The 24,779-nt window shown below is 48.8% G+C and overlaps 11 protein-coding genes across 11 annotated transcripts; 4 read left to right on the top strand and 7 right to left on the bottom strand.

The window, feature by feature from the left end:
* Nucleotides 1–420: 420 nt before the first annotated feature.
* N7520_011346 (uncharacterized protein) lies at nucleotides 421–742 on the top strand (the record flags this gene model as incomplete). The annotated part of the gene is made up of 2 exons (XM_057145279.1): nucleotides 421–478; nucleotides 543–742. 2 exons carry the CDS (start codon nucleotides 421–423, stop codon nucleotides 740–742), a joined length of 258 nt encoding a protein of 85 aa, XP_056991033.1.
* A 28-nt stretch (nucleotides 743–770) lies between these two features.
* Nucleotides 771–1,978, bottom strand: N7520_011345 (elongator complex protein 4; the record flags this gene model as incomplete). Its single annotated transcript, XM_057145278.1, has 2 exons — nucleotides 771–1,468; nucleotides 1,516–1,978. 2 exons carry the CDS (start codon nucleotides 1,976–1,978, stop codon nucleotides 771–773), a joined length of 1,161 nt encoding a protein of 386 aa, XP_056991032.1.
* Nucleotides 1,979–2,247: 269 nt separating this feature from the next.
* Nucleotides 2,248–2,739, top strand: N7520_011344 (DNA-directed RNA polymerase core subunit RPB8; the record flags this gene model as incomplete). Its single annotated transcript, XM_057145277.1, has 2 exons — nucleotides 2,248–2,573; nucleotides 2,634–2,739. 2 exons carry the CDS (start codon nucleotides 2,248–2,250, stop codon nucleotides 2,737–2,739), a joined length of 432 nt encoding a protein of 143 aa, XP_056991031.1.
* Nucleotides 2,740–3,343: 604 nt separating this feature from the next.
* On the bottom strand, nucleotides 3,344–4,300 carry N7520_011343 (uncharacterized protein; the record flags this gene model as incomplete). Its single annotated transcript, XM_057145276.1, has 1 exon — nucleotides 3,344–4,300. The coding sequence occupies one exon, from the start codon at nucleotides 4,298–4,300 to the stop codon at nucleotides 3,344–3,346; it is 957 nt and encodes a 318-aa protein (XP_056991030.1).
* A 407-nt stretch (nucleotides 4,301–4,707) lies between these two features.
* Nucleotides 4,708–5,722, bottom strand: N7520_011342 (thiamine pyrophosphokinase-related protein; the record flags this gene model as incomplete). Its single annotated transcript, XM_057145275.1, has 2 exons — nucleotides 4,708–5,629; nucleotides 5,682–5,722. 2 exons carry the CDS (start codon nucleotides 5,720–5,722, stop codon nucleotides 4,708–4,710), a joined length of 963 nt encoding a protein of 320 aa, XP_056991029.1.
* Nucleotides 5,723–5,970: 248 nt separating this feature from the next.
* On the top strand, nucleotides 5,971–6,618 carry N7520_011341 (OPI10 family protein; the record flags this gene model as incomplete). Its single annotated transcript, XM_057145274.1, has 1 exon — nucleotides 5,971–6,618. The coding sequence occupies one exon, from the start codon at nucleotides 5,971–5,973 to the stop codon at nucleotides 6,616–6,618; it is 648 nt and encodes a 215-aa protein (XP_056991028.1).
* Nucleotides 6,619–6,940: 322 nt separating this feature from the next.
* Nucleotides 6,941–9,441, bottom strand: N7520_011340 (MHYT domain-containing protein; the record flags this gene model as incomplete). Its single annotated transcript, XM_057145273.1, has 3 exons — nucleotides 6,941–8,620; nucleotides 8,669–9,233; nucleotides 9,290–9,441. The coding sequence occupies 3 exons, from the start codon at nucleotides 9,439–9,441 to the stop codon at nucleotides 6,941–6,943; spliced, it is 2,397 nt and encodes a 798-aa protein (XP_056991027.1).
* A 3,762-nt stretch (nucleotides 9,442–13,203) lies between these two features.
* N7520_011339 (thioredoxin family protein) lies at nucleotides 13,204–13,810 on the bottom strand (the record flags this gene model as incomplete). The annotated part of the gene is made up of 2 exons (XM_057145272.1): nucleotides 13,204–13,501; nucleotides 13,587–13,810. The coding sequence occupies 2 exons, from the start codon at nucleotides 13,808–13,810 to the stop codon at nucleotides 13,204–13,206; spliced, it is 522 nt and encodes a 173-aa protein (XP_056991026.1).
* Nucleotides 13,811–14,984: 1,174 nt separating this feature from the next.
* Nucleotides 14,985–17,201, bottom strand: N7520_011338 (uncharacterized protein; the record flags this gene model as incomplete). The annotated part of the gene is made up of 1 exon (XM_057145271.1): nucleotides 14,985–17,201. One exon carries the CDS (start codon nucleotides 17,199–17,201, stop codon nucleotides 14,985–14,987), a length of 2,217 nt encoding a protein of 738 aa, XP_056991025.1.
* Nucleotides 17,202–21,720: 4,519 nt separating this feature from the next.
* N7520_011337 (translation initiation factor eIF2B subunit alpha) lies at nucleotides 21,721–22,825 on the bottom strand (the record flags this gene model as incomplete). Its single annotated transcript, XM_057145270.1, has 2 exons — nucleotides 21,721–22,726; nucleotides 22,776–22,825. The coding sequence occupies 2 exons, from the start codon at nucleotides 22,823–22,825 to the stop codon at nucleotides 21,721–21,723; spliced, it is 1,056 nt and encodes a 351-aa protein (XP_056991024.1).
* A 281-nt stretch (nucleotides 22,826–23,106) lies between these two features.
* nuf2 (kinetochore-associated Ndc80 complex subunit NUF2) lies at nucleotides 23,107–24,679 on the top strand (the record flags this gene model as incomplete). The annotated part of the gene is made up of 4 exons (XM_057145269.1): nucleotides 23,107–23,205; nucleotides 23,253–23,537; nucleotides 23,599–24,513; nucleotides 24,566–24,679. 4 exons carry the CDS (start codon nucleotides 23,107–23,109, stop codon nucleotides 24,677–24,679), a joined length of 1,413 nt encoding a protein of 470 aa, XP_056991023.1.
* Between the last annotated feature and the right edge of the window lie 100 nt (nucleotides 24,680–24,779).

Genomic DNA, 24,779 nt, shown 5'->3' with positions numbered 1-24,779 from the left:
ATTCTATCACACAATCGGATTAGCAATTGCTCAACAAGATAGTTTGAGAAGAAAGCAAGAGATGTGTGCAAAGTCATTTTCAAGTACGTTTCTCAGTCACATAGCTCAATTTTATAAAGAGCTTCAGGGGATTGACAGATTGTATTTATATAATCATGCAAGGGGGAATTGGGATAGGAAGAGAAAGTAAGAACTTACCATTAGCAAAAGAGAGTCTTGTGGTTTGACCAGCAAAGCCAGAGACTCGAGTAGGTTGAAGAAGAGGAGAAAATTGGAAGCGAAATTTTATAAAAAAAGCTCCACCTGCGCTTATCCCTTTTGGGTGGGCGGTGTCGACTGTCAATTCCAACGGATTGGAGAGCAGTTAACTCCGTAACAAACGTTGAACTCTTTATCTTTAGACCTTCACTTCAATTTACAATGAACTTCTTCCTTCTCTTGTTCTTGGTGTTCTTTGCACCACTGCTGTTATTTGTTGGTCAGGCCTCCCCTCTGTTTCCTTTCCAATCCCCGGAAAGATTCACAATGCTGATACCAAGCAGCATGGCTAGTAGCCTCAACCTGCTTAGGCAGTCGCTTTCGCTCTCGCCTAGGATTTTCAGGCCGATCGGGCCTGGACTCATATGGCCAGAGCTACCTCCGCACTATGGCCAACTCGGGACCTGCCATGTCTGAACAAATCGAGATGGATGATATGCTAGCGGAACCAGGAACTTATCGTCACTTTGAAGAAGATGACTGAGTGAATCTCACACCAAGCTGCCTTCGCTTCAAAATTCTAGATCTGCCTTCTTGGGCATTCCGCTGGATGCAGGTGCATCTTGTGCTTCCTTGTCACCTTCCGCTGGCGGCAAGCTAAACGGCTTAATCTCAAATCGCCGACGACTCAAGTTAAACGCCCAATCTTGTCCCACATTCTGGTCACTCCCGCCGCCACGTTCATGCAAAACAGGGATTCGGTGTGTCTTCAGCATTCCTTGTGGTGGCTCCTCCTGGGACGTCGCAGCTCCGGAGGTCGCCAGTGCATCGGCAGAATGGGGGAATGGACAAAGCTCAATAACACCATCGCTGAGAAGTTCGATCCACCGGATAAGGCCGGAAGAGCGGGGGAACAGGGACAATGGAAGAGTGATCATGGCAGTGATGCGAGTTGCATGCGCACTCATCAAAGCCCTTAGACCATGCATGAACTGCAGCACATACTCAGGCTGGCAAGCGTCGGGTGGGTACATTGTGGGGTTGAGCAAGGAAGGAATGACAATGCGATGGATGGTATTTGGACCAGCAGATGCAACGGCGTCTTGGAGTCGTTTAAGAATGGAAATGAATGGCGAACCCCTCGAGGGCACCAGTGGAATAAAGCTCATGTTGGTAATGGAAGGGTGGGCGAGACGTTTTGTGAGATCGAAGGCATGACAGAAAGCTGCTTGCTTCGAACCTGTATCGCTTTCACTGGTTGATGCAGGGGCTATAGTCCATCAGCATCAAATTCCACATCTCAAACGATACACTTACCATCACGGGAGCCGGCAATGCCAGCTCCAAATTCGCCCAGTCGCTCGTATCGCCAAGCAATCTTCATGCGCTCGTCTTTGCGCTTATCTGACCGCTTTTCCAAAGACTCCGCTGTCCCAATCAAGCCAGGCAAGCTTCGGCCCCATTGCTCTGGGACGCCAACCACAAGGATCTTTTGTTCTTGGACAACGCCTTCAGCCGCGTAATATCGTAGCAATGCGCCCGCGAAATCTGTAGTTCCATTTTCCTCAATAAGCAAAGCCTTCCCCATAGGAAGACCTGCATGTCCCGCAAGAAGCCCATCTAGCGAAGGTGTTCCCGTAGAAGTAGTTGGCCGTCCATCATCAGGTGAGGGGCGAATGCCTGGAATAGATTCAGGCGGGGATGGCTGTGCGGAGGCATTGGGAACAGCAGCGCGATCGACGCCAGTTGATAAGCCGATATTTCTTTTGCGGAATGACATGGTATAAAATGAAAGATTCAAGTATTCTCAAGCATCCAGATAGAGGCCTAGTGTGGTTCCGAGCATGAAATGGTTTATCGGCGGGGAACCAAAAGCGGCAGAAAAAAAGCTTCAAACTCCGATCTTCACCTCCAATTCCTCTCCACTACTCTCTTCTCGACAACCACACGCCGCAGCCCGAAGAAAAGGGTCCTCGCATTGTTTATATCCTACTCCTAATATTCGTTCTTGAAAGGTCTCTCAAGCCGTCACCGCGATATCCAATCACCATGTCCGACCCACTCCTCTTCGAAGACTCCTTCACAGTCACCGGCGTCAACGCTCAGAAATACGATCGCGTCTCCCGTCTGACCTGTACCTCAAGCGACGCTTCCATTACATTCACCCTCGATGTGAACTCCGAGCTCTACCCCTGCGCCGTTGGCGAGTCGCTCTCTATGGCGCTGGCCTCGACTCTATCCCTCGACGGCAAGGAGGATACCCGAGCCAGCTGGAGAGAGGTCAGCATGGGTGAGCAGACTCTGGCTAATGACTATGATTACGTCTGCCACGGCAAGGTGTACCGATTTGAGGAGGGTTCGACCAAGGATACTATGTAGGCTGACCCGACTTTTTCGTCAAATTCTAACTGAGCCATACACTAATATAAATTTAGGGCCGTCTTTGTTTCATTCGGTGGTTTGCTGCTCTACCTGGAGGGTCCCTACAAGAAGCTTGCCCCTCTGAAGATCGACCACGTGTACCTGCTTCTCAAGAAATAGATGAGTTCATTTTGGTGACCACAAAAGTTCGAGGTGTACATGATCTAGGCAGGTCATTTTTGTTGGGTTGTGCAGCGCTGGCGTTTTTTGCATTTTGATTAATTTGGGTATACCAATAGATGGTCGTCAATAAACTCGATCTTCATTCCAACTATATTCTAAACAGCATCTAAACAGCACAGGCAAAGATTCTCGTCAGCCAAAAGCCATCATTCTGGACATGGGCATGGGAAGTCCTTCTGCAGGATACAATTCCATGTTGCTATATCATGGAGGCTACTGCCTATCTTTCGTCCAGTGCCCAGCTTGGCGTTGACCGAAACATGGAGCAGAGAACTGTGTTGACGAGCCTCGTGAAGTAAGCGTGACGCTTTGCGTATTTTGACTAGACCTCCAGAGTGAGTTAAATTCCCCTGGATGACAGATAGTGGACTTGAGGGGGGCAGGGGAGGGGGTCCATTGGTCTCACCAAGCATATATTTGAGGCGAAGAGGCCCATCCAGGGCTGACATGATAGCGTTGAATTGCGACACCTCTGGCAACCTATGATAGTCGAAGGGTAGATATATCGTAGTTTCGACGAGCAATGGCTTCCAACCTAACATTAAAACGTTAGTATGATGTTAAATATAAACAGCATCTTAACCTTACCAGTAGCAACCTTGATGAGTGCCTCACAGATGACATCAACGTCTTCTTCTGAACGACGTTGCAGCCCCATCAAATTAGCCGCGACAGGTAACTGCCATCCACGACCGAACAAATTCCCAATCGAAACCGCAAAGGGAAGTTGTCTTGCAATATCCCTTTCCACTGGATTCTGACCGAAGCATCCCCTCAATTCGAGCACTCTCTTTGCCAAGCCCAGGTCCTTCTCAAAAGAAGCTTTGAACTCCGGCATGAGATCAAACAATCCCATGTCAATGATGTTCTGTGCGGTCGTAAAGCTGCATTTCCCTTCAATCTTCAATGCACCCTGCGAAAGATATTCTCCGAAGTAGTAGCAACACCCAAACTCCGAGTCGTTCAAAGTCCTGAATTCAGTTCGAAGGTTCTCCAACCCGCGTAACTCATCGTTGTAATCCTTGAATATAGTAATGAGGTCCATATCTCGCACAAAAGCTCCCCGTGGAAGCTTGGTGGTATCAACAATGAAAAGGGTGATATCTTTAAGAGGTACATTGTCCCGGTGGTAGCGGTAGAATACACATTGTAAAGCGAAGAGCAGTGAACTTGTCCATGATAGGAGGTTGCTGGAAGTGCGCCTCTTCCATCGAAGATGGTTGTTGAGCATAAATGCCATTCCCACTCGATCACCTTTCAGAATATCTATTTCTTGGCCGGAGGTGCCATGTTTGGCGTACTTGGACTTTGCCCAGATATTTGTCGTCTCACCGTCTGAAATATTTTCAAATGAGACGCAGAACAGATACCGTGGGACTTGATCGAAAGTTTCTCCGAGCCATGCATCATGGTTGTGGTGGGGAGTAAATAGTAGCGAATCAGGCTCATCTCTGTTCAAGGATAACGCATCCAGAGACTGAGTCAAGTTATCGGCCATTGTGCTATGAAGTAAATGTTTGAAATTATGAAAAGACTTCGTTACAAATTCAGCTTCAAAGTTCAAATATTGGGGATTTAAATATTCAGGGCCGTTCATATGTTGGAATTCAGCTGCACAGCCATCCAACAGTTGGTGGGCGGGGCGGCCCGACAGTGCCTCAAACCTGGGATATAGGCGCCATAGGTATAGAAGCAAGTGACTGCCTATTCCAGCTAGCCAATAGTAACCCGCTCTGAGCACTGCCTTGAATATCCTGAACTGCTGTGCGTACTTTTGAACAAGTAATCCAAGTAACGAGAACAAGAGTCTTCTCTATTTGCCTTCTAGCTGCTCGAATATGTATATGTATGCTAGAATATCTATGGCCATGTCAAGGCAGTATATACAGTTGACACCTGGAATATCTAGCAGTGTGAGGCTGTCGGATATTCCAAGCGGCGATGCAGTCGAGACATAATATCGAGGTAATCAGGCTCATTCTCTGCAGTAAGAATGCCATGTCGAATAAAGAAATCGATCATGACGACTGCACAGTTCGGCTTAAATTCGCCACGCGCTAACGCCTCTTTCACTTCCTCCACATTCCAAAGCATGAACTCTTCCACCTCGTTGTCGCCAGGCCGCGGGATAACCGACGAATCAAGCTTCAGGTCATAAACATACTCGACTTCTGGTTGGCTGAGACCAATTTCGCCGCCAGCTCGCACATCCCGAATATGGCTGTATGTGACACAGCCCACTGGGACGATGGACGCGCGCACCACCTCCTCGGGCAGGGAGGCTTCCTCCATGGCTTCACGGACAATACACTCGAAGGGCATCTCGTCGGTGCACATGCCACCAGCAACTGTATTGTCCAGCATACTGGGGTAGGTCTGCTTGGTCTTTGACCGTCGGGGAACCCAGAATTTGAGGCCGTCGTTGTCTTCCACGTAGCCGGTCATGTGGGCGCCGTAGCTCACGACGCCGAAGAGCGGAGAGGCACATCGCTCCATATCGAGTAGGAATTCTCCACCCGGGCCGTAGACTGGGTATTTTTCATTTCGCCATCCCTTCAGTACTTCAATTGTACCAAGGTTAACAGCCTCGATGATACTCTCTGCGACCAATTTACTGCGGTGCTCTGCGGTAGCGTCTGCTGGCGTAGTCAAGGTTACGGTCTTAGCAATTGAGTCGACTGCCCAGTGGTTCGATGACCAGGGGAACTTCTCAACTACTGAATTCAATATGTAACCCAGCGTAGCATTGTACCCGTTGACTCGGAACTGATGGTAGTTCTCTAGGTTCTCCGCGTAAGCAGCACGGTTATCCTCATAATAAGGAAAGCTGCGATACCATTAGACCACAAGAAGAGAGCAAGCAGATTCGGAAACAGTACTTATCGCATTCAACAATCAACTCCAAATTAGACTTGCCCATTGTGACGGGAATAGAAAACAAGCTTCAAAGCTTCACTAGTTCATCTTCATATCCCGCCAAATGGAGGGGAACGCCAAGCCCTTATCGTCCCACCGATAAGGGTATTATGTCACGATCAGGCTTGGAGAAACCTGGAATCCGCTGGAACAAAGCGATCAAAGCTACAGAGACAAGCTAGTCCTACCTTCAACACCAATTCCTCTGCCCTCCCATACAATCTCCCAGCTCAAGCTGGCCAAACATCCCCAATGTTCTCCGTCGTCGTCCCCGGCCGTCCGTGCCAAACGGATATTGTCGCAATAGATCCCCAACCAAACGGCCAAGCTACCAAATTCGCATTCACAATCCCAATGAACCCCTCATTCAACGACCTAGTCATCTTCTTCCTACCAGGCACAGTCCTCCCTCCAGACACAGGCGCCGCAATTTACGCCCAACTCCCCGATCCAACAACCGGCGCTCCCACCGATTTCCGCTTCATCGGCGCATTAGCAAACGAGAAACCTTCAGGCATATTCCAAATTCAGCCTCCCAGCAGCATTCCCAAACGCTCCGAAGACGAAGAAGAAGATGAGATGCTCGATGAGGGCGGCTCGGCTTCCAATGGTGTCCTAACACTCGGTATCTCGATCGAGCCGGCGCAAAATATTGCGCCGCAGCTTGCTGCGCTGGAGAATGAGGCATTAGCAGGATCGGCGCAGAAACAAATCTCGACTAAGGTACTTGCGCAGCGGATTATCGGGAGTGCGTTCAATTTCCTTGCGAGCTTCTCTGAGACAGACAAGGGACGGGAAATTGTGCCATTGAAGAGCTTTCGGGATTGGTGGACCAAGTTTGAACGACGCATTGATATGGATCCTTCTTTCTTGGAGAAGGCGGATCCTAATACCACGTGAGTCTTGAGTGTGGGATGATTTCGTGTGGCACGAATTTTGCATTTGTCTCAGTGTGCCGGAGTAAGAGCTTGCATTGCAGGGCGATTGTCTTTTTTTTTACTGCTCTTATATGTGTTACGAATATCTGATTCCATGATCAGTTACTAAAAATCTGAAATGAAATAATAATTTTTTGTCTTTCTACATGGCGATGATGTTCTGTAGTCTCCGCCTTAAAGCAACGATATATATACAATGATGAAAAGTGTCCGATATATTTCCCTTCTTTTTGCAATCAAGCGCCCACCAGACCAATAATTAACAAGTTCAATGGAAAAGACAATCATATCTCGGATTTCGGACCTTGGAATCCTCCTTCTGGCCGTAAGCGAATCCCAGGCGCATAGCAAAGACTATACAACTCATCAACGTAGGTTATGGGTGTCAATGCATTTTCTCCCGCCGCAACAATAGCATCATGAGCAACAATAGAATTCTTCGCTGCGTTCTCATTCAACCGTGTCACATCCACTCGCACCTCCTTCTGCACGGTAATATCCCCAAGGGCAGTCGAAGTGATACCCTGCTCGAAGAGAGATTCCTGCGAATTACCCGAGCGGGGTGCACTGCCGAAACTTTGCTTTCGTTGATGCCAGAAACGGACGATAGCGGAGCGGGTATTGGCCAGCATATCGGCATCCGAGGCCGTGGAGCCGGAGCGGACATCTGTGCAGAAGAGCTCCTGGCTCAGTTCGCGGGAGAAACCGTCTCTGTCAGCAACGTTGTCGTTTACTTGTTGCTGTACCCGGAAGAGGCGGAAGGGTGTGAATGTGAAGTCTTCGTTGGGGACTTGGGTATTTAGTGTTCCGACGACGCAGAATGTGAGGAGTGTGCATTGCTGGGGTGATTGCGAGACTTCCTCTGATGTTCGGGATGTTTCGCGACATGGGGCGAGGAGAGGGCGTGCGGAGAAGGTGGCTGCGGCGCGCATTTCTTCGGAGAAAGATTTGGAGAGGGAGGTAATGCCCTCGATAAGGTGCAGGCGGAACTCGTCGAGGTTACGGTCTGCTTGCATTGCGGGATCGGATTTGAGGTACTTCAAGCAGGTGTTCATGGACCAGCCTTCCATGTGGGAAATAAGGTCGAGGTGTGATACATGTAATCGGAGCATAGGGAGGGTTGAGGATGGGAGCGGGTTGCCGGTGCCTTTGGTGGTGAGAATTTCGAAATGGTCGCTGACAGTAGGACGCATCACAAATGCAGTCATGTGCACACCCTCTGAGAAGCCGCGGTTTGTGGTGGCATAGTCGCGCATGTCACGGAGATGTTCCCTCAGACTCGGTTCTGGAACATGGATGCGGCGCGAGAGAGTCGAGGTGATGTTCTCGATGGTCGCAAAGCGGAATCCGAACGTAGCCATACGAGCCGCTTCGTGCTTTTGGAGTTGCCGGACACTGAACATCAACTGACCCTTGCCAGTTCGTAGTGAAGAGCGACCCATCGCCCGAGACAAGCGCGAGACGGGAATAGCTGTTGACAGAACATCATCGTATAGGGTTCCAAGATCGTGAAGAGGTAATCGTAAGTCGTTTGACAGCTCCTGGGCTGACACACAGAAAAGTTGTTTAAATAATGTATCAAAATCTGTCTGCAACTCCGTATCCTTGTCGTTGACCACTCCTCGTGACAAGACATGTTTCTGGATAGCAGCCTGTTCGGACTCGAGTCGATTTCGCATGAAGGGAATCATGTCCTTGACCACGGGCCAGTTTCGGCTTGCTCTAAAGGCCCACAGGAAAGTAGGATGTGTGCGTGTCAGATCGTCATCTTGGAAAGTTCGTCCGATGTAGTGGTCAACAATCTTTTTAGTCGGCAGCAGAGCCTGTGGCGTGACCATGACTCGACCCGCTGGGTCAAAGTATGCACAGGCAAGAACAAGCTGATGGGCACGAGTAGTCGATCGTCGGCGATTGCCACCAGATATAACGGCGCACGCGGATAATATGACGCAAGAGACACAAGCCTAAATATGGTCAGTTCCTGCAGACCGAAAATGGTAAAGTATACTGACCAAAACAGAGCAGATGATAACCACCTGACTGCGAGACAACTGCGATCCATTCTTCATGGACTCATCCCGCTCAAGATAGGTCGTTCCAACAGCCGCGGTCCAATGCATTCCTGACACAGCACCAGCAAGCAGGAAGGCACAGAGTCCGCGTCTCCACCAACTATCAGTCCAGGTAGCTCTCCACCTAAAAAAGATGCCCAGGGCGGCAGTACTCGAGAAAACGGCGATAATGGCGGATCCGACAACATTTGCGACATGATACGAGCACTTGTAGTTTGAAATTCCCAGTTGTCCAACATAATGCATTCCGCACACGGAACTACCAGTAAGTAACCCTCCTAACAAGATGCGTATGTAGCCCGCCTTTTCCTGGACACCGACAGAGTAGAAGGCGGCAAGGAGCACAACCACGGGCAATACAAACGATGTTCCGGTGAATGCGACATTGTACAAGATCTGAACATCAGCTTCTCCATTGCCGAGGACGATAGCGCGGTTGCCGATAAAGTGCATACACCAGATGCCTATACCGCCCATAGTTATCGAGGAGGTAAGGAGTAGGTACCTTTTACGGCATGTGTCAGTGCGTTCGGTTACTTCAGTCGCGAATAGTTCCCATACCAGTTGTAAAATCCCGACCTGGATGTTCTTCGGTGAAGAAGCTCCAAAGTGGTCGCACATCCCATAGAGCTGATGACGTAGGAGAGGAAGATGTATCCTCCCAGGTAATTAACGTGAACCAGGGAGTCATCTTGATCGCCTGCCCCCGACATGTTGAGTACTAATATCAGGCAGATGGGCTATAGCCCGGGGATAAGTGGGGTAAGGTAGCCAGAATGGGAGGGGAAGCAAAGTCAGTGATTGACTTGAGCAGTGATTAAACCAAACAAGAAATGGACTTCATGGGTGTCAGTGATGAATATAAATAAAATGGGCGAAGGTCACAAGCGTGTAAGCAGGTGAAATTTCCTTGGTCTGTAGGCAAAGGCAAACCTTATAATACTAGGCAAACTAGTCTGGGAAACAAGAAGTATTTGTCGCAATACAGGACCAGCGCATTACTCGTAAAGCCCGCATGGTATCGGACGAATAACTGGCCTCGTAGATGAGGAAAATGGATCCAGGATTCGATCTAGAAGACGGCTAACTCCACCCGGAGCTGCGCATCGCCTGCGAGTTTCTCCATCCGCCATCCCCATAACCAATTCGTGTGGCACGATATAGTATGGTGGATCGGCTCCATACCGAGGGCAAGCAAGAGCGAGAAAGGGCAAAGAAAAAAAGGTTTCAGATTGATCGATATGATCCAGCGGAGATGGGTCCTAATGGGGCCTGTAATCCCTGTAGTTGTGGACTTTTGAGGCGAGGCTTGCATTTTCACAAGCCTCACCATGGTTTAGTGGAATCTAGATCGGATCGTAGCGGGAAAAGAACGATGGGGCATAGTTGCTATCATAGCGTATCGGAGAGCGAGCTCGTTCCGGCCCCTGGCACCTAGGCACTAAATCTCTGAGAACAGACCCGGGGTCCAGAAATCAGTGGACGATAATGTGATTGTCACATTTCCTGCAAACTCAATTTGAAATTAATCTGTTGTTCTCACACCGGAGTCAAATAGCCCATACTGTCCAGATAGCGGTGGTGCTCGGCCCCGCCGAGGAATTGATTGAGCTTCAGCTGCGATCGAGTCACAAATGAATTTTGATTAATTGAAGGCCCCACGTGTGGAGACAGGGCCAAATGAGAACACACATCACGCTGTATGTAATGCAATGGAGAAAGCTGGGTCATCTGCAGTGTTCATTCGGTTATGCAAATCACTGCTGGCGTCGGCGATCAGTCATAAAGTCCTATCTTAGCGTCTGACGCCTGACGCCTAACACGAGAATCTGTCGCATGTTATTTTTTTCCCTGCTCCGCACAATGTGAGGGTTCTCAGAGAGCCTCAGGACTCGGACGAGCTTCCGAATTCGGGTCGAGCCTGTGGTTTTAAAAAATTGCATCAATTTATCGACGACGGCCCAGTCCGACCGGGTATGATTCGCCAGTCCCTGTTGAGCGGGCCCCCTAGATCGATCTATCGCCCTAAACGGGCACTGACCATCCGGTGGCTTTTTTCATCACCCATGGGTTTGGCGACGGTTAGTTGTTAGCATGGGATGCGGAAGTGGAACCCGCTAGATTAATCTGATCCATCAAGGTTTGCTCTCCTGACAGTAGCAAATAAGCAAATCAGGGATCAAGCGACGACCAAGCACAGCCTGTCGGTTCCTTGAACTGCTTTTATTTTGTGCCTTTGATTTTGGTTTTCTCGTATCAGTGATCATCAAGTTTGAGAAACGCCATTTGCAGAGGGGAAAAGTAATTTTGCTGGATACGTCAAATCTGGAGAAGATTAGTCAAAAAGTATGTGCGAACTGGGATCAGCGTGTCGAACTGTCAAACTGTCAACCGCATGGCGGAACATGTGGGTTCACGCCACGATGAGACACAGAAATTCTCCGGGTCTGGCCTTTACACAGTTTCGATACTTGTTGAAGTGGATTTAAAAGTTCAGTCTCAGCCACAAAGTTTGGTCACTGCTCCGTGAGGACCGGTTTTGCTTTTCTGAGGAATCGCATTTTGCCTTGGGTCAAAGAAGGCGATTTACATCGATCCCTGAGGATAAGTGGGCTTGAGGATCGGCATCGAGGTTTGGAGCTAAACGTTGGAATGGAGCTCGGACTGTCGGCAGCAGTAACCGACCTGCATAGGCAAAATCTAGCCTTGACTCATACGCATGCGAATTTTCAGAGTCCTTGTAGACGAATCGATGAAACAGCTGTCAAAAAACAGACACATTTCGACGGAAGCTGAAATCGAACGTGGAATTGATCGATTGTGCCAGATCTCACCGAGTACTTAGGGGTACATTGTGAATAGCCTCATTTGCATCACTCAAAAGGTTTACAACAGAATGACTACCACGGTGCCGCACCCCACACACGATTTGAGATGAACCTGACTGGATATTTAGATCCAGCGAGTACATGATGTATTTCAGAGTATTAACAAAAAAACAAAACATCAAACTCAGAGGGGCACCTCCTGTGCTTTTGTTGGTCACTTTAGAGGGGTCTGCTCTGAGTTAATGTTTCCCGGTACTAATTGACAACACCATTCTAGTCCCGTGGGCTAACTTGTTTGGTCACATATAGTGCCAGCTGTTGGGATTGTTGGCCACTTGACCACACGGATGTCAACTGTTAATCATGTTCTCCATAACTCAGTTATAACCCAACTTGCCTGCAATATATAAGCTCTTGGCGCCTTCACCAGTCTAGCCCTCATCAAGGATATGACTTTTGTTTGAAGACCAATAGACAGTGTGTAACTAGAACAATATCCACTGGGTACATACCTTTCAAAGATTAGTACATGCATATGCACGTATTTCACGCAGCGCCTAGAGTAACTGAGTTTATACTACACCTACATTTTATATCATCTACCTACCCATGTATTCTCCTACTCAGTATCCCAATTTATATCCTATCATATCTCCTATCATATCTCCTTTCATATTAGTCAAAGAGTCAAAGGGCTCATCAATTTTATAATAAGCAAACTGGAAAGAAGAAAAGAGAAGTGAGAAGGGGAGAAACAATAATTCGAGGTACATACAGAAAACCTTGAAGCGAAGATGACATCATAGAGAGCAATATACCTAAGAATCCATACTCTCATATAAATATATATTGCTCCTGTGACTGAAAACTTTGAACATTGACAAATGCATTCAAATATGGATTAGGTATCTTTTTTGATACAACAAATATGTATCTTGGAGTTCATCCCCTGGGCAGATCTATCAATGCTTTTAGTAATGTCAACATTCACCTTTGAAGTTTTGATTTTTTTCAAGTGCGGATCACGCAAGTACATTCAGTATAGGAAGTCGGCGTTGAAGTATCGTGCGCCATGAATATGCCGTACCGAATGCCGAAGCTGCACTGCAGAGAGATTACCCTAGAACCTGTGGGGATGTAACTACACATTGACATGCTTCACAACATTCATCTGTTGAAGCTCTCGGCGAGCGAGATTGATGCACTTGAACTCGAAGCAGCTTTGAGCCCAAGCAAGCTGATAAACTGGATTAAGATGGTATTGTTACAGAACGATGCCTGAAGATCTTGTATAATCACTCAGTGTTTATTTGACTTGGATAAGAATACTTTCGTGGCACATTGACAACTGTAGGACCAATCAATCAAGGATATTTTCCCTGCATGCATGCAGGATGCATGATCTGAATGCAGATCCACACTCTCAGCACTAGCAAGTCCAGATCTACGAAGACGGCACAAGTTGCTTCGCGCGCATACTCAACGAACCCACAGAGTCTTCCACGCTCGACTCGAAAGTAACGACAGACTCATTTAACTACGATAAGAAAAAACCTGAAATTGGAATCAACAAAAACAAGGGCCTTTAGACCCGGAGATTATATTGTCCTCCATGTAACACTTTATAGAAAATCCTCCATTCATCATCTAGGCAGAGACCTTGACAATAGCAGCCTCGATGGCGGGGGGGACGGCACCACGAACGGTGTCGATCAACTCGCCGTTCTTGAAGACAAGGAATGTAGGCATGGCAGAGATCTTGTTCTTGGCGGCGACCTCCCCGAGCTGGTCGACGTCGACCTTGTAGAACTTGACGTTCTCGTGTTTCTCGCTGAACTTCTCGAGGACGGGGGCAATCGCTTTGCAAGGGCCACACCACTCAGCGAAGAAGTCAACGATGATGGCGTCCTTGGAATCGGTGACCTTGGCCTGGAAGTCGGCCTCGCTGCGAAGAGAAAAGAATTAGTTTGTTCATTCTTCTTTCTGCGTCGGTCCACGGTGCAAGAACGTAGAGGGACTGGAAAACTTACGTAGTGATAAGCTCAACCTTGCCACCCATTTTGGGAATAGAATGCGAGAACTTGGGAATAGGAGTTGAGGAGAAGGTGCGGATGGGAGTCGCGAGGAAAGGAGTGCGCTGAGAGACCGAAAAACGGAGTAGCGACGAGGTGGCTCGGGAGAGAGGTAGACGAGTGAGTCGGAGAGTAGAAGGGGTGATCTTGGAGAATAAGTCTTTGGATTTTATGAGGGGCATGGAGGGGCCGTGAAGACGGCTTTTAATAGGCCAATATGACGTGTTCCAGCCAGCGGTTTTACTAAGCCGTGTTGTCTGACCAATACACCGATTTTGCCCCCTCTCCAGGGGAAAACTCGAGGCCGAATCACGCCAGGCCCAGTGATTTAAGGGGACTTACTTTGAAGGACATGGTAGTAACTTGTTGTCGAGGACACAATGGGCCAATTGAAGGTCGTGGTTGTGATGAAGAAAGGAGATACAGGCGGTATAATTTGGCAGTATCTCGAATTCTGTCGTGTGGATGGTCCCGGCGCAGATGACGTGCTCAGCTTAGTACGAAGTGGATTTTTAATACTAGTCATTACTAATTATGTACAAATGGAATTTTACATTTCTCCAGGAAGAACATTCAAGCTTCAGTAAATGATGCAAAGCGGATTTTCGCTAGAATTTTCTCGCATCTTCTGATTTCAAATGCCGAGTATAGAGTACACCGTATGCAAAGCCAGAAGACTCCGCCACTTTCGGTTTCGGTAAAGAAAGCTATGTACATGGACACATTCATCATGACCATGCTGACGTGCCAGGGGATTGTACGGAAAAGAATTTGACAAACAGAACCAGACCAAGACAGGCTATCGTCCGGCGCGCCGCATGAAAATGGAGTTGAGGGTATATTAACAACAAGTTTTCGGGAAAGGAAATTGTAACCAAACCCGTTCAAATATTGGCACACTTGTGCATGAAATCAAACGGGATGGAAGGGTCAATCAGTCAACTATCAAAACACGCAACGTGGAATTTATCCATCTAACAGGGCTGAAAGAAGGGGCAAGTGGGGGGTATCAACTAATCGAATGACAAGAACTTGAAAAATGGCAAACAAAGCACATCGGGGGCGGGGGAAGATGGAAGGGGGAAGATTCAGGGCGAGCCATGCATCACACATCGTAAGATGGTAAATCGTGGCGCATTGTGCTAAAAATCACAGAGGGATCTCGAAAACAAAGGAAATCGAAACAAAAGAAAAATCTAAGGAACGTCGGGCTATGTGCAGAAGAGCATATGCCAGTTGGATCAAGGATCCAAGCTCATGAACAGATGATAGAACATTTTGGGAGCGTGGCATTAATCTCTCGTAACAGCCGTCGTTTCCACTTGCCAAGCCAGACAAAATCATATTAGACCCGAATCAAACGTGGTCAATGATGCCGTGGACACTGGCCACACGTTGGGGAAAATTTAGGTCTTCCTCTTCCTCTTCCAAAGGGCTCACAGGGCTAAAGTCCTCCTCGGCCGAGATAGGCGACAAAGAGGGGATGCACCGAAGGGCCCCTTGATTAGACTTTGGCCGAGAGACCGGGTTGACCACAACAGGCCGACGACCGACCTCGTTGTGCCACATCTCCGCGGGTTTGCCGTTATCGGCAGGAACATCATTCTCCAGCTCCGGTTCACCCATGATGTTGCTGCTAGCGGTGCGGGAATCGATCGACTCGCGCGCTTCATCAACTGTATCATGGTCATCCAAGTTGGCCGGGCCAAAGTGGCTCATGTTGGTCCGAATGGGGCTGCTGGGTTTCTGCATACGGCGGAAAAACTGACCTGACATCCATGAGCCTTCCGAGTCAATAGATGCGAGGGACTGGGAAAGTGGCACGTTGTCATATTCGGCATCGAAGCTCTCGGCCAATGATAGATGGTGACGCCGACGAGGGTTGACGATATCCATGCTGGCACTAGGGGTCGGGCCATGCAAGAATGTACCATCATCGTGCTCCAGTGAAGATTCCGGCACCTCCTCTGGAATGTCCGGAGACTGCAAACGCGAGTCTGGGGGAGATATTGGTTCATCGCCAAAGTGTTCGGTGAATTTAGATTGGGCGCGCTTGACCGTTCCCGTGGGAATGAATGCCCGAGGGGGGATGATAGAGGGCGGAGGAGGGGAGGATTGGGTATGAATTCTGTAGAAAGATTCGGTCGACGGGTTGGAGTCCAGCGGGGCGGATTCTTGGAAATGCTCTCGATAGCGGCGCTTGAGGCGAGAAGAACCACGTCGGAATAGGCCTGTGAGGGTGTTCCCGCGGCGCCCACTGGTATCAGACAATCGGCGTTCTGAGAGGTCCGAATTTGAACCCATGCCAAAGGTTTGGGAATGGCTGGGACTACTGAGCCCGTGGCGGACAGACGAGTGGGACGGGGACAGTGTCGTGCGAGACATGCCCATCTCATGTGATGGAGCAAAGCTCGAGCGTTTCGCTAGCTTGGGTTCATGAAGAGAGGAGTCACGAGTGTGTGCAATGACCGGTGAGCTATCTTCGATCGACTCCATCGGGACATCAGTTTCATTTGATTCACCCCGTTCTTCATCAACCTGAGCGTCCGTGTTCTCCGTAGTCTGCTCATGGTCTTCCACAGCGGCGATCTCCCGCTCGGCAGCTGCAGCGGCTACAGCTTCTTCAGCCTCTCGTGCCTCCTGGGCTTGTTGTGCATCGGCTCGTTCCTGCAACTTGCGTCGTAGCCTCTCCTGGTCATCAATCTGCTTCTTTTCTCGACGGCGACGATCCCGATCCAACAACTCCCGCAGTGTGTTTGCATCCAACGAATCGGCCAACTCATTCACCCGCCGCTTCGAGTAGTAGAGATCCTCATCCGATGTAGTCAGATTCTGTAGTTGATCTTTCGGAGGGTTATTGCTACGAGCCGTGGAAACCCGTGGCGCTTCCACGTATCGAACCACGGGTCGAGGAGTCAGTGCCGCAAACGCGTTAACCTTGAAAGTGTATGGATCTGTCAAGTCGGACATGGACGACGCCGCCGAATCACGAATGGAGAGGCTAATATCCGACTGGTACCTGTTCAGACGGCCATTCGTCTTCCGACGCCGTTGATCCATCATATTATAGTCCGATTGACCTGTTCGACGCGGGATGTCGATCGGCATAGATGACAGCATGCGGATTTCACGCTCGCGCATGATCTCGTGGGCCTTGCGCTTGCTGAGTCTTCGGCGGAGTTTATTTGGGCCATTTTGATTCTTGTTCCGCATGAAAGACTCCGTCCTTGACAAGGCTTGTTGGGGGCCGTCCGGGTCGGCGCGGTCCGAACTCATTCGCGATGATCGCTGATCGATTAACGAGACGGGTCGTTGACGTTGTGAGGATGAACGGCCTAGACCCGGATGAATGCTACCGACCTCATCGCCGGTCCGGGACAGGCGATTGCTGTTCTGACGCTTGGAGGGTCGAAGGGAAGGCTTACGGCCCAAGGTAGGCTCGATGCCAACGGCGGCGGCAGCGGCTCTCGGGTCATTCGCGATCGAGGACTGAATAGCGGCGGCTTCCTCTGGACTCACTTGGATGGTGTGCCGCTTGTTTTTATTACTCCGACCAAATGGCCATATCGCCATGACGCCCGGTCGAGTGCGGGATACGCCCCGAAAAACAATCAGTGGTCGTAAGGTGTAGAAGTGCACGAGCGCTGAACTGAACTCATGGAGATTTTGGTTTTAACGAGTGGAGACTTGAAATGAGAAAAAGTGTTTAAACACAAAAAAGTAAATAGCGGCAAAGTCAAGCCAGGGCCACCGTCGTCATCAAGTGGGTTTGAGTTTTTTTTGGGTAAAGAACAAAGATTACTCCATAACAAGGAGAAAGTATTGGGGGGCAAAAAGGGCAAGGGTTTCAAGCGAATGTCAACAAGTGGCGTATAAGGGAATGAATGTAAAGAGAAGTGAAAGTAGGAAAAGATTAAAATTGAAAATGAGAATGCAAATGAAAATAGACTAAAGGGCCAGACCAAATCCAATTTCCCGCTTGTTTTGGTTCACTTTTCTTCCCTAAAAATAAATTAACATACTTCACACACCTTATTGATTACTCTGTTAAACACATTAGTCACACAGGTACCTGGTACCTGCTGCTTAAGAAATTAAGTATAGAAATCCAGTCCTACGGTACCTGGCGGCTGGGTGAAAGTCACACGAAAAGTACAAAATAAAATGATCAAAGTGTGGAGAAAGGTCGTCCGTAGTCTACTGTAAACCACCTGACCTCATTATACTCTTACTATTATGCATTTAAACGATATTTTCACCGAAAGATCTCGTGCCCTGCGCGCGTGCCTGGGACACGGTGGATACAAATCCATTTAAGTCAAATCTTACGCTTACGCAATCCTCAACCCCACACGGGAAACTGTTTGGATTTCTATGCAATCATTCCTGCAGGGACTGCTGTATGTCTGAGTTACTTGGTTGATAAGTGGAGGTGGGATCAGCGAAATAAATATCCTCTTTCACTCAAGCTAACTAGTGATCATGGTCACCTTGCTCTGCAAAGTGAGCCGTGCACGGAGAAATGTTGTCATAGAACAGCCGACATGGAAAATGACTCCGAAATATGGAGTAAAACCGAGATCTGATCTGAACTGTACACACCGTGTTTTGACTCGGCTAATCCAAAACAAAAACATGAAGAATGTTGAAAATCGAACGAACCAGTGCATTTGACAAGTCAGCCTATATTGGTCACACGAGATCACGATAAGATTTCACTCGTGGTGAATTAAATGATCTGTCACAACTCCTTCAGCTGAAGAACCTTGCTGCAACAGAACTAGTTCCTCCCATGTTTCACGCTTTTGAAATCGGTAAAGCGCTGGTCCCAGAAATACCGCAATGGATCATTTCACTAGACTCGCTCCACTGTTTGCCGAGACAAACAGATTGGTTCGTCCCCCTTGTAAGCCAATAAAACCTATTTCAATGTGCTGCTGTAAGGTGTATGCTGGTCTCCGTCAAGTCACGTTGCCCTTGGGCATCGAGACATGCATCCTCCATGTGCCGGACCAACCGAGGCCCCGAGACTTCTCACTAGTGCTGTTGCCCAGACCTTATACCTAATAAAGCTACGCCCGTACCCGAAATCTTACCGCTTCGGGGGAACAAACACGGTCGCCTGAATGCCAAGTCAATATCTTTTTGAGATTCAAAATAAATATTGGATCTTTTGATTCCAACACAGCCCCATAGAGATTGACGGGGTATGTGCGGCGTGCTCACACCCTTAGGGACGCCACCTGGGCACGAAGGCAATTGATCGCCGCCACTGGGCAAAGTCAACTCTTTTTTTCCATTCGCGGAGAAAAGAGCCATATAGAAAATTCAAATTGCATTTGAAAAAAACAAGAGGTAGAGAGTACATAAGCGCCTCCAGTGGCAATACTCAGCCCTGTACCCCGTACTGTAGCCTAAACCCTCTATAATCCTAACACCAAAAAATGTACCTTAAAATACATGTGCATGTGCAAATCTCTGACTTAAGGAGGTGATTAAACCCCCATCCTAATATCCATAACCAACCACATGCAGAATCAAAAAGGCATCCCTTTCCCAGAGACCATGCGTTGTCCTTCTCACCCCGCCGCAAACCGTTTGCTATTCGCTCGGTGTCACATTGCTATCATTGATTGACACGTTTCCGCAGCCTATTCGGCTCTCTCTCGAGGACGCGATATCGGCGGCTACCGCGTCCGCTGAGGAGTCGCTTCAGTGACCATCCGGCACTGTTGCGGGTCTCCGGGCTAGCCGACGTTGAACATGTCGGTGTAGAATTAGATTCGATAGATTGGTGGATCTTGTGGGATTCGAGGTTCGTCAACGGTTGGGCATCCATTCTCTTCGCCTGATTTCTCTTCTATGATTTTTTTTTTCAGTGCCGAGTATGTATGCGTTGGGCGTCGCACTGGAGCTGGACGGTTGTTGGCAATGTAGATGCAATGCTGGCTCGATTAGGTTACTTTGCACGTGGTTGTGGCTTCGTTGAAAGTCTCTGGGTTGTCACGGGGTATACCAGGGTCGTATGGTGTGGAAATGGGAGTTCAGATCAAATTATTGATTCTTAAGCTTGGATCAGGAACGATACTTGGAAGCGGGGTTGGATTAGTGGGGCCATGATCGGATCCGGTGGGTTATCTGATTCTCATGTGTAAGGTTTGGTGAGAAGGAAAGGATCATCCTGGTTTATTGTCTTATATTTGTTTTGAGATCAATTGGGTTCATGCGCCAGATTGTAGGTCATCCGGATTCCGGAGAATTCATCTGACAAGTATACATTGCCTGGGCGCAGATCCCGGGACAGTAAGTTTAGTGAACGGATATAGACCCCGCGTTTCCCAGTAAGTAGTACCCATCAGTGAAGAAGACATGCTAGGTCGTCGTTCAAGAATTTAATTGGAACTCTAGCCCCAGAAATCCTCGGAAGGCGTCACATATTTATCGTAGTTGTCGTATAGATCCTACGTAGTCAAGAATCTGACTTGATAAGATATGGTGAACCTTGGAACCCTTCATACTCCGCATCCCTGCATGTTTCATGCAGATAAAGCCCTAGACCCTGATTGCCGGAGCATTAGCCATTTCCCCCTACCCTTCCACATGTGCAAGGTTCTTTCTGCAGTCAAGCATTTACTCACATCGATCGTGAGGCTGACCCATGCACGAGTCAGCCAAAGAGCACTGGAATCCAAAACAATAAGAACGGCCTGGATGAACAGCTTTACCCTGTCGAGTAGCCGAGCTCCGAACGTGCTCACGAAAACCCACGCATAGTCTAAGAAACCCCGCATGGCAGCTCTCCCGGAATGTGCCCTCAATGGCTGGATATCTAATGCACAAACGGCTCGGATTGGATGGAAGTTGTCGGAGATGATTCTAGCCCTGCTGTCTTGAACATTCGGTCTGTGACTCTGGTCGGATTTTAAACCCCCTAGATGAACGTCATGGGGGAGACGAGTTGGATTTTCATCCTAGCATTTTTCTCATTCCATCATCTTTATCTTTATCCCTTAGACGAGCTGGTATTGTCTCACAATTTTCAATTCCATGTTATTTTGAGCTTGGCGATATATCTCCAGGATCGAAAGAACCTGCCTATTGGTCTTGTCTATTCCCATCCGGTTTCCCACATAATATTCCCCCGAACCTGGTCATTCCTACTTTCCGCCCACACCGACTTTCTGGCTTGGAAACATTCTTAAACCAGCACAGAGTTGACGACTCGCCGGTTCAAGTCGCCAAATGGCTCTACTTTGGATCCTCGTAGCCCTCGGGTACCTACTCCTGTATGCCTTTGCTGCGATACAAACGCAGGAATCGCATACTTATGCCTTAAACCGAATAACGACGTGATGGAACCCCCTCGAGCGGAGGTAACGAAGCAACAAGTGTTTCACGGAGAATGAGCTTGAGTTTGCAAGGTGCATGTGCTCGAGTACCGGCGACCTCTTCACCACTTCGGATTCCAAACATTTATGAATTATGATCATTTATCGATTTGCACCACGATACCCAAACTAAAGTTTGGCATGAGGTATTGCAGAAGTTGCTACATTTTGCAAATGCACCTTCGGAACTGCTATGGAAAGAGAGAGGCAATTTGCGTTCGGCGGGGCAAAGTCTGTTGGCTGGTTCAACCTCGAGTCCAATTCCTTCAATGTTAATGATTGATGTATTACGAAATTTATGTCTATGCACAGAGAAACGCATATGAACCATCAATATATGATAGTTCAGTCATCTGGGAACTTGCGTCAGCAATTCACGTTTTTTCTTGGATTGAGGTATATCTAAGATGCCCGGCATTAACTGTTCATCATTTTTGGGGATAGCGTAACACAATCGTAGATGTTGCAAGTTCCACTAGCTCCCACGTGGATTGTTTCCTTGAAAGATATCATTCGAACCGCACCGTAGAGGCGTTTCGGCGGTAGGAAAAGCTCCCTTGTCGCCTGTTCATGACCCCGACTGTTGCAGAGAAACAGAGTCGCCACGTGCTGGAACGATCCTTCTCCAGTATTTCATCTCATTCGTAAAGCATTCGAGCCCGGTTTGAAGTGCAGTTTCAATATGCAGCTCCTTGGTATCTGGCCTAGAACCAAATCTTGATCAGCTCCTCACTGACAGCACTAGGCGTCAAAACACCGCTGTCGGTGATCAGGGCGGAAATCAGATGCGGCGGGGTGAAGTCAACTGAGGACGCAAGTGGCAGCTCCACTGGGCGGTCTGCATTTGAGTCGACAAGTTGCGATTTACTTTGTTGCGCAATGTCCTCTTCGGTCTTGAAATCAACAACATGCTGCTCAATGGGCAGATCATACTGGCCCAAAGGATACAATCGAACGAACTTGTGGCTCTCAGCCACTGTGTAGAACGGTTTTCCGATGGCCTTGGCGAGAAGTCCAATCTGGTAGGTGCCCATGCGAGACACAATACCTCCGTTCTCCACAACACCTTCCGCTCCGACAATAACCATGTCCGCCTTTCCAAGGGCATACGCGACTGCAGACTCTGGGATGGTTGCGACTGGCACACCCTTTGCTCTCAATGCGCGCACTGTCTCCATTCCCTCGGGTTCCCCAGAAGGTCCTTCGATATCCTTGCTGATCGACGACAAAACGTAAATGACATTAAAGCGCACCGCAGAGGGACCGCCCTCCTCATCGGCTACTTTCTGTAGTAGAGATGCGACAGCTCGGGATCCACCATTTGTAAGCACCGTGCAGCCATCGCGGATGAACCCGCGGCCGAAGGCAGCAATCTTCTCTCGACTCTCCTTTGCGCGGCGAATGAACAGTCGTCCGTTGGACAACAAGTGTGTTCGAATGGCTTTGAAATCTCCCGCAGGACCTAGCTGGCCCGGTCGTTGTAATGTGGTAATCAGGTATCGTTGGAAGAGATCAGTTCCGGCGGAGAGACCGATGGGGTTGGCAATGGATTTTTTCAGGTGCTCTGTGGACTTTGCGAGCAAATCAAGGGTCTCGGAGATTGTGGACGATGGCTCGTGTGTGAGGAGAAGCACTAAAGCTTCAATGGCCGCAATGGGCATGGTGAGGTCAGGATCGGAGCGTAGGAGCTCATTGTATGTTGCGACGATACTGCGGCACGGATAAGTACTTGGAATCCGGACATGCTGGGTTTTCTTACTCAAATGGCTTTGAACCAGCTGATGCCGTGCCCTCTGTGGTCGTCGCCATATTGTATGGTTCGTTTGCTTGTGTTGTAGAGCCAAAGGCAAATCCAAGTCTGGAGCTGGAAGAGTCACGATTTCTTTGTGCTTGTGCTGTGTTTGACTTGTTTGATCTTCGCTGCCCCTCATGTAACACGCTAAACCCAATGCGGGTTGCCGTGCGGGCTTTCCTCGTCCAAGTAAACAATCGACTCCAATCACCACAACAACTTCCTTGAATTGTCGCAACTCTTCTGGCCAGGCGCAAGTCTGCCAAGATTATCGTGGATACGGTGCGATCTCGACACGATGTCGTATAACCACCGCATGAGCATGGCTGCTGGCTCTCAACAGCAACACAATCGGGGTCGCAAAAAGGAAGACGACAACGATGCATTGATGCGTCTGGTCAGTTAGACATTCGGCTGACTGAAGGCTGATAATATCACTCCAAGAGACGATTGCTGACCTACATTCAGCCCGATAAAGAAATCGCAGGCTGCATCAACGACATTGGAATTCCCTTCACTACAGCCGACCTTGCGAAACCAAACCCTCAGCAGATTCAGATGGTCTTTGAATGGTTTGCTGAGCTACTCATGAATGTGACCCGTGAAACTGTCGAGCCCCAAATGCATGCGGCCGCAGACGAAATCTGCGGGGACTACCCTGATATCGTTCCCAACGAAACCCGCAACCTCATGGGATTCTTTATTAGCATTCGGCGGTTATTGTCGGAGGTAAGTCACAGCTTCCCCAGACTACAGGTATTGCGGAGACTGTGTGGCTAATGATGAACAGTGTGGTGTTAACGATTTCACCTTTACGGACCTTACCAAACCGACCCATGATCGACTCGTCAAAGTCTTCTCTTACCTCATTAATTTTGTCCGTTTCCGCGAATCTCAGACACCAAGGATTGACGAGCATTTCAACAAAACCGAGAAAACAAAAGCCCGCATCGATGAACTGTTTGCTGAGAACCACGAGATGGAACAACGCCTGGCTGAGATGCGACAGGAACAACAGATCAACGAGGTGCAGGTACGAGAGAAGGTGGCCCGAAACGACGAACTCAAAGCACGACTTTTGGAATTGGGCCGTGAGCAGTCACGGGTGGCAGAGAGTCTTGACCGTGTCAAGAATGAACGAGCGCGCAGGCAGCAGCAATTGGAGGAAAAGACGGAGAGAACTGTTAGAAGCCGACAAGAGGCCGAGAAGCTGCGACCTTATGTTTTGGAGTCTCCGGTCACATTACAGTCTTCATTGACTGAGCTAGCGGAGAATCTTATGCGTGAGAAAGCCCAGATCGACGCAATGGAGAAGCGAGCAAGAGCCCTGCAGACCTCTTCAGACTCTTTCACGGTTGTTTCAAATGATGTCCAGGCATGCGTCAAGCTCCTCGACGATATCGCAACCGAGATTCAAAAAGAAGATGAGGAAGAATCTCGCGCCGCCCGCAACAAGGAAGCTATTTCAGACCGAGGTGCCAGCGTACGAGAGGTTGAGCAGACAGAGAAGCTCTTGCAGCGCCAATTGGCTCGCTGGAATGAACGGATTGAACATCTACGTAAAACTGCCCAAGAAAAGGCAGAACTTGCGCAAGCCAGGATGGAAGAGCTCCGGAATGTCCAAAGACAACTCCGAGAAGAACGCGCTGAGAAGCAAAGTGACATGGAGCGAAGACGAATCCGGATCGAGCAGACGGAGAAGAAGGTATGTGGAAATTGTGTACATTCGCGAGTCATGCTAACCTGTTGTTTTCCAGATGGCGGATCTCAAGGAGAATATCGAGAGCGAGATCCAGGCGGCCCACGATCAGTATCTCAAGTTGGAGTCACATATTAAGCTCTATATTACAGAGGTCGAAAAGTCCCTGTGAAGCATCAAATTTTGTGACATTCAGGAGTTCAGCGGGCGGCTCTAGGATACCCGGGGTACATAATCATTCCAATGGAGTTTCATCATATTGCAGTGTTTCG

This window comes from Penicillium odoratum, assembly GCF_028828045.1.
Source record: "Penicillium odoratum strain IBT 22623 chromosome Unknown utg000008l_segment0_segment0, whole genome shotgun sequence".
Classification (NCBI taxonomy): domain Eukaryota; kingdom Fungi; phylum Ascomycota; class Eurotiomycetes; order Eurotiales; family Aspergillaceae; genus Penicillium; species Penicillium odoratum.
Note: the sequence above shows the minus strand (reverse complement) of the source record. Positions and strands in the feature narration are given on the sequence as shown.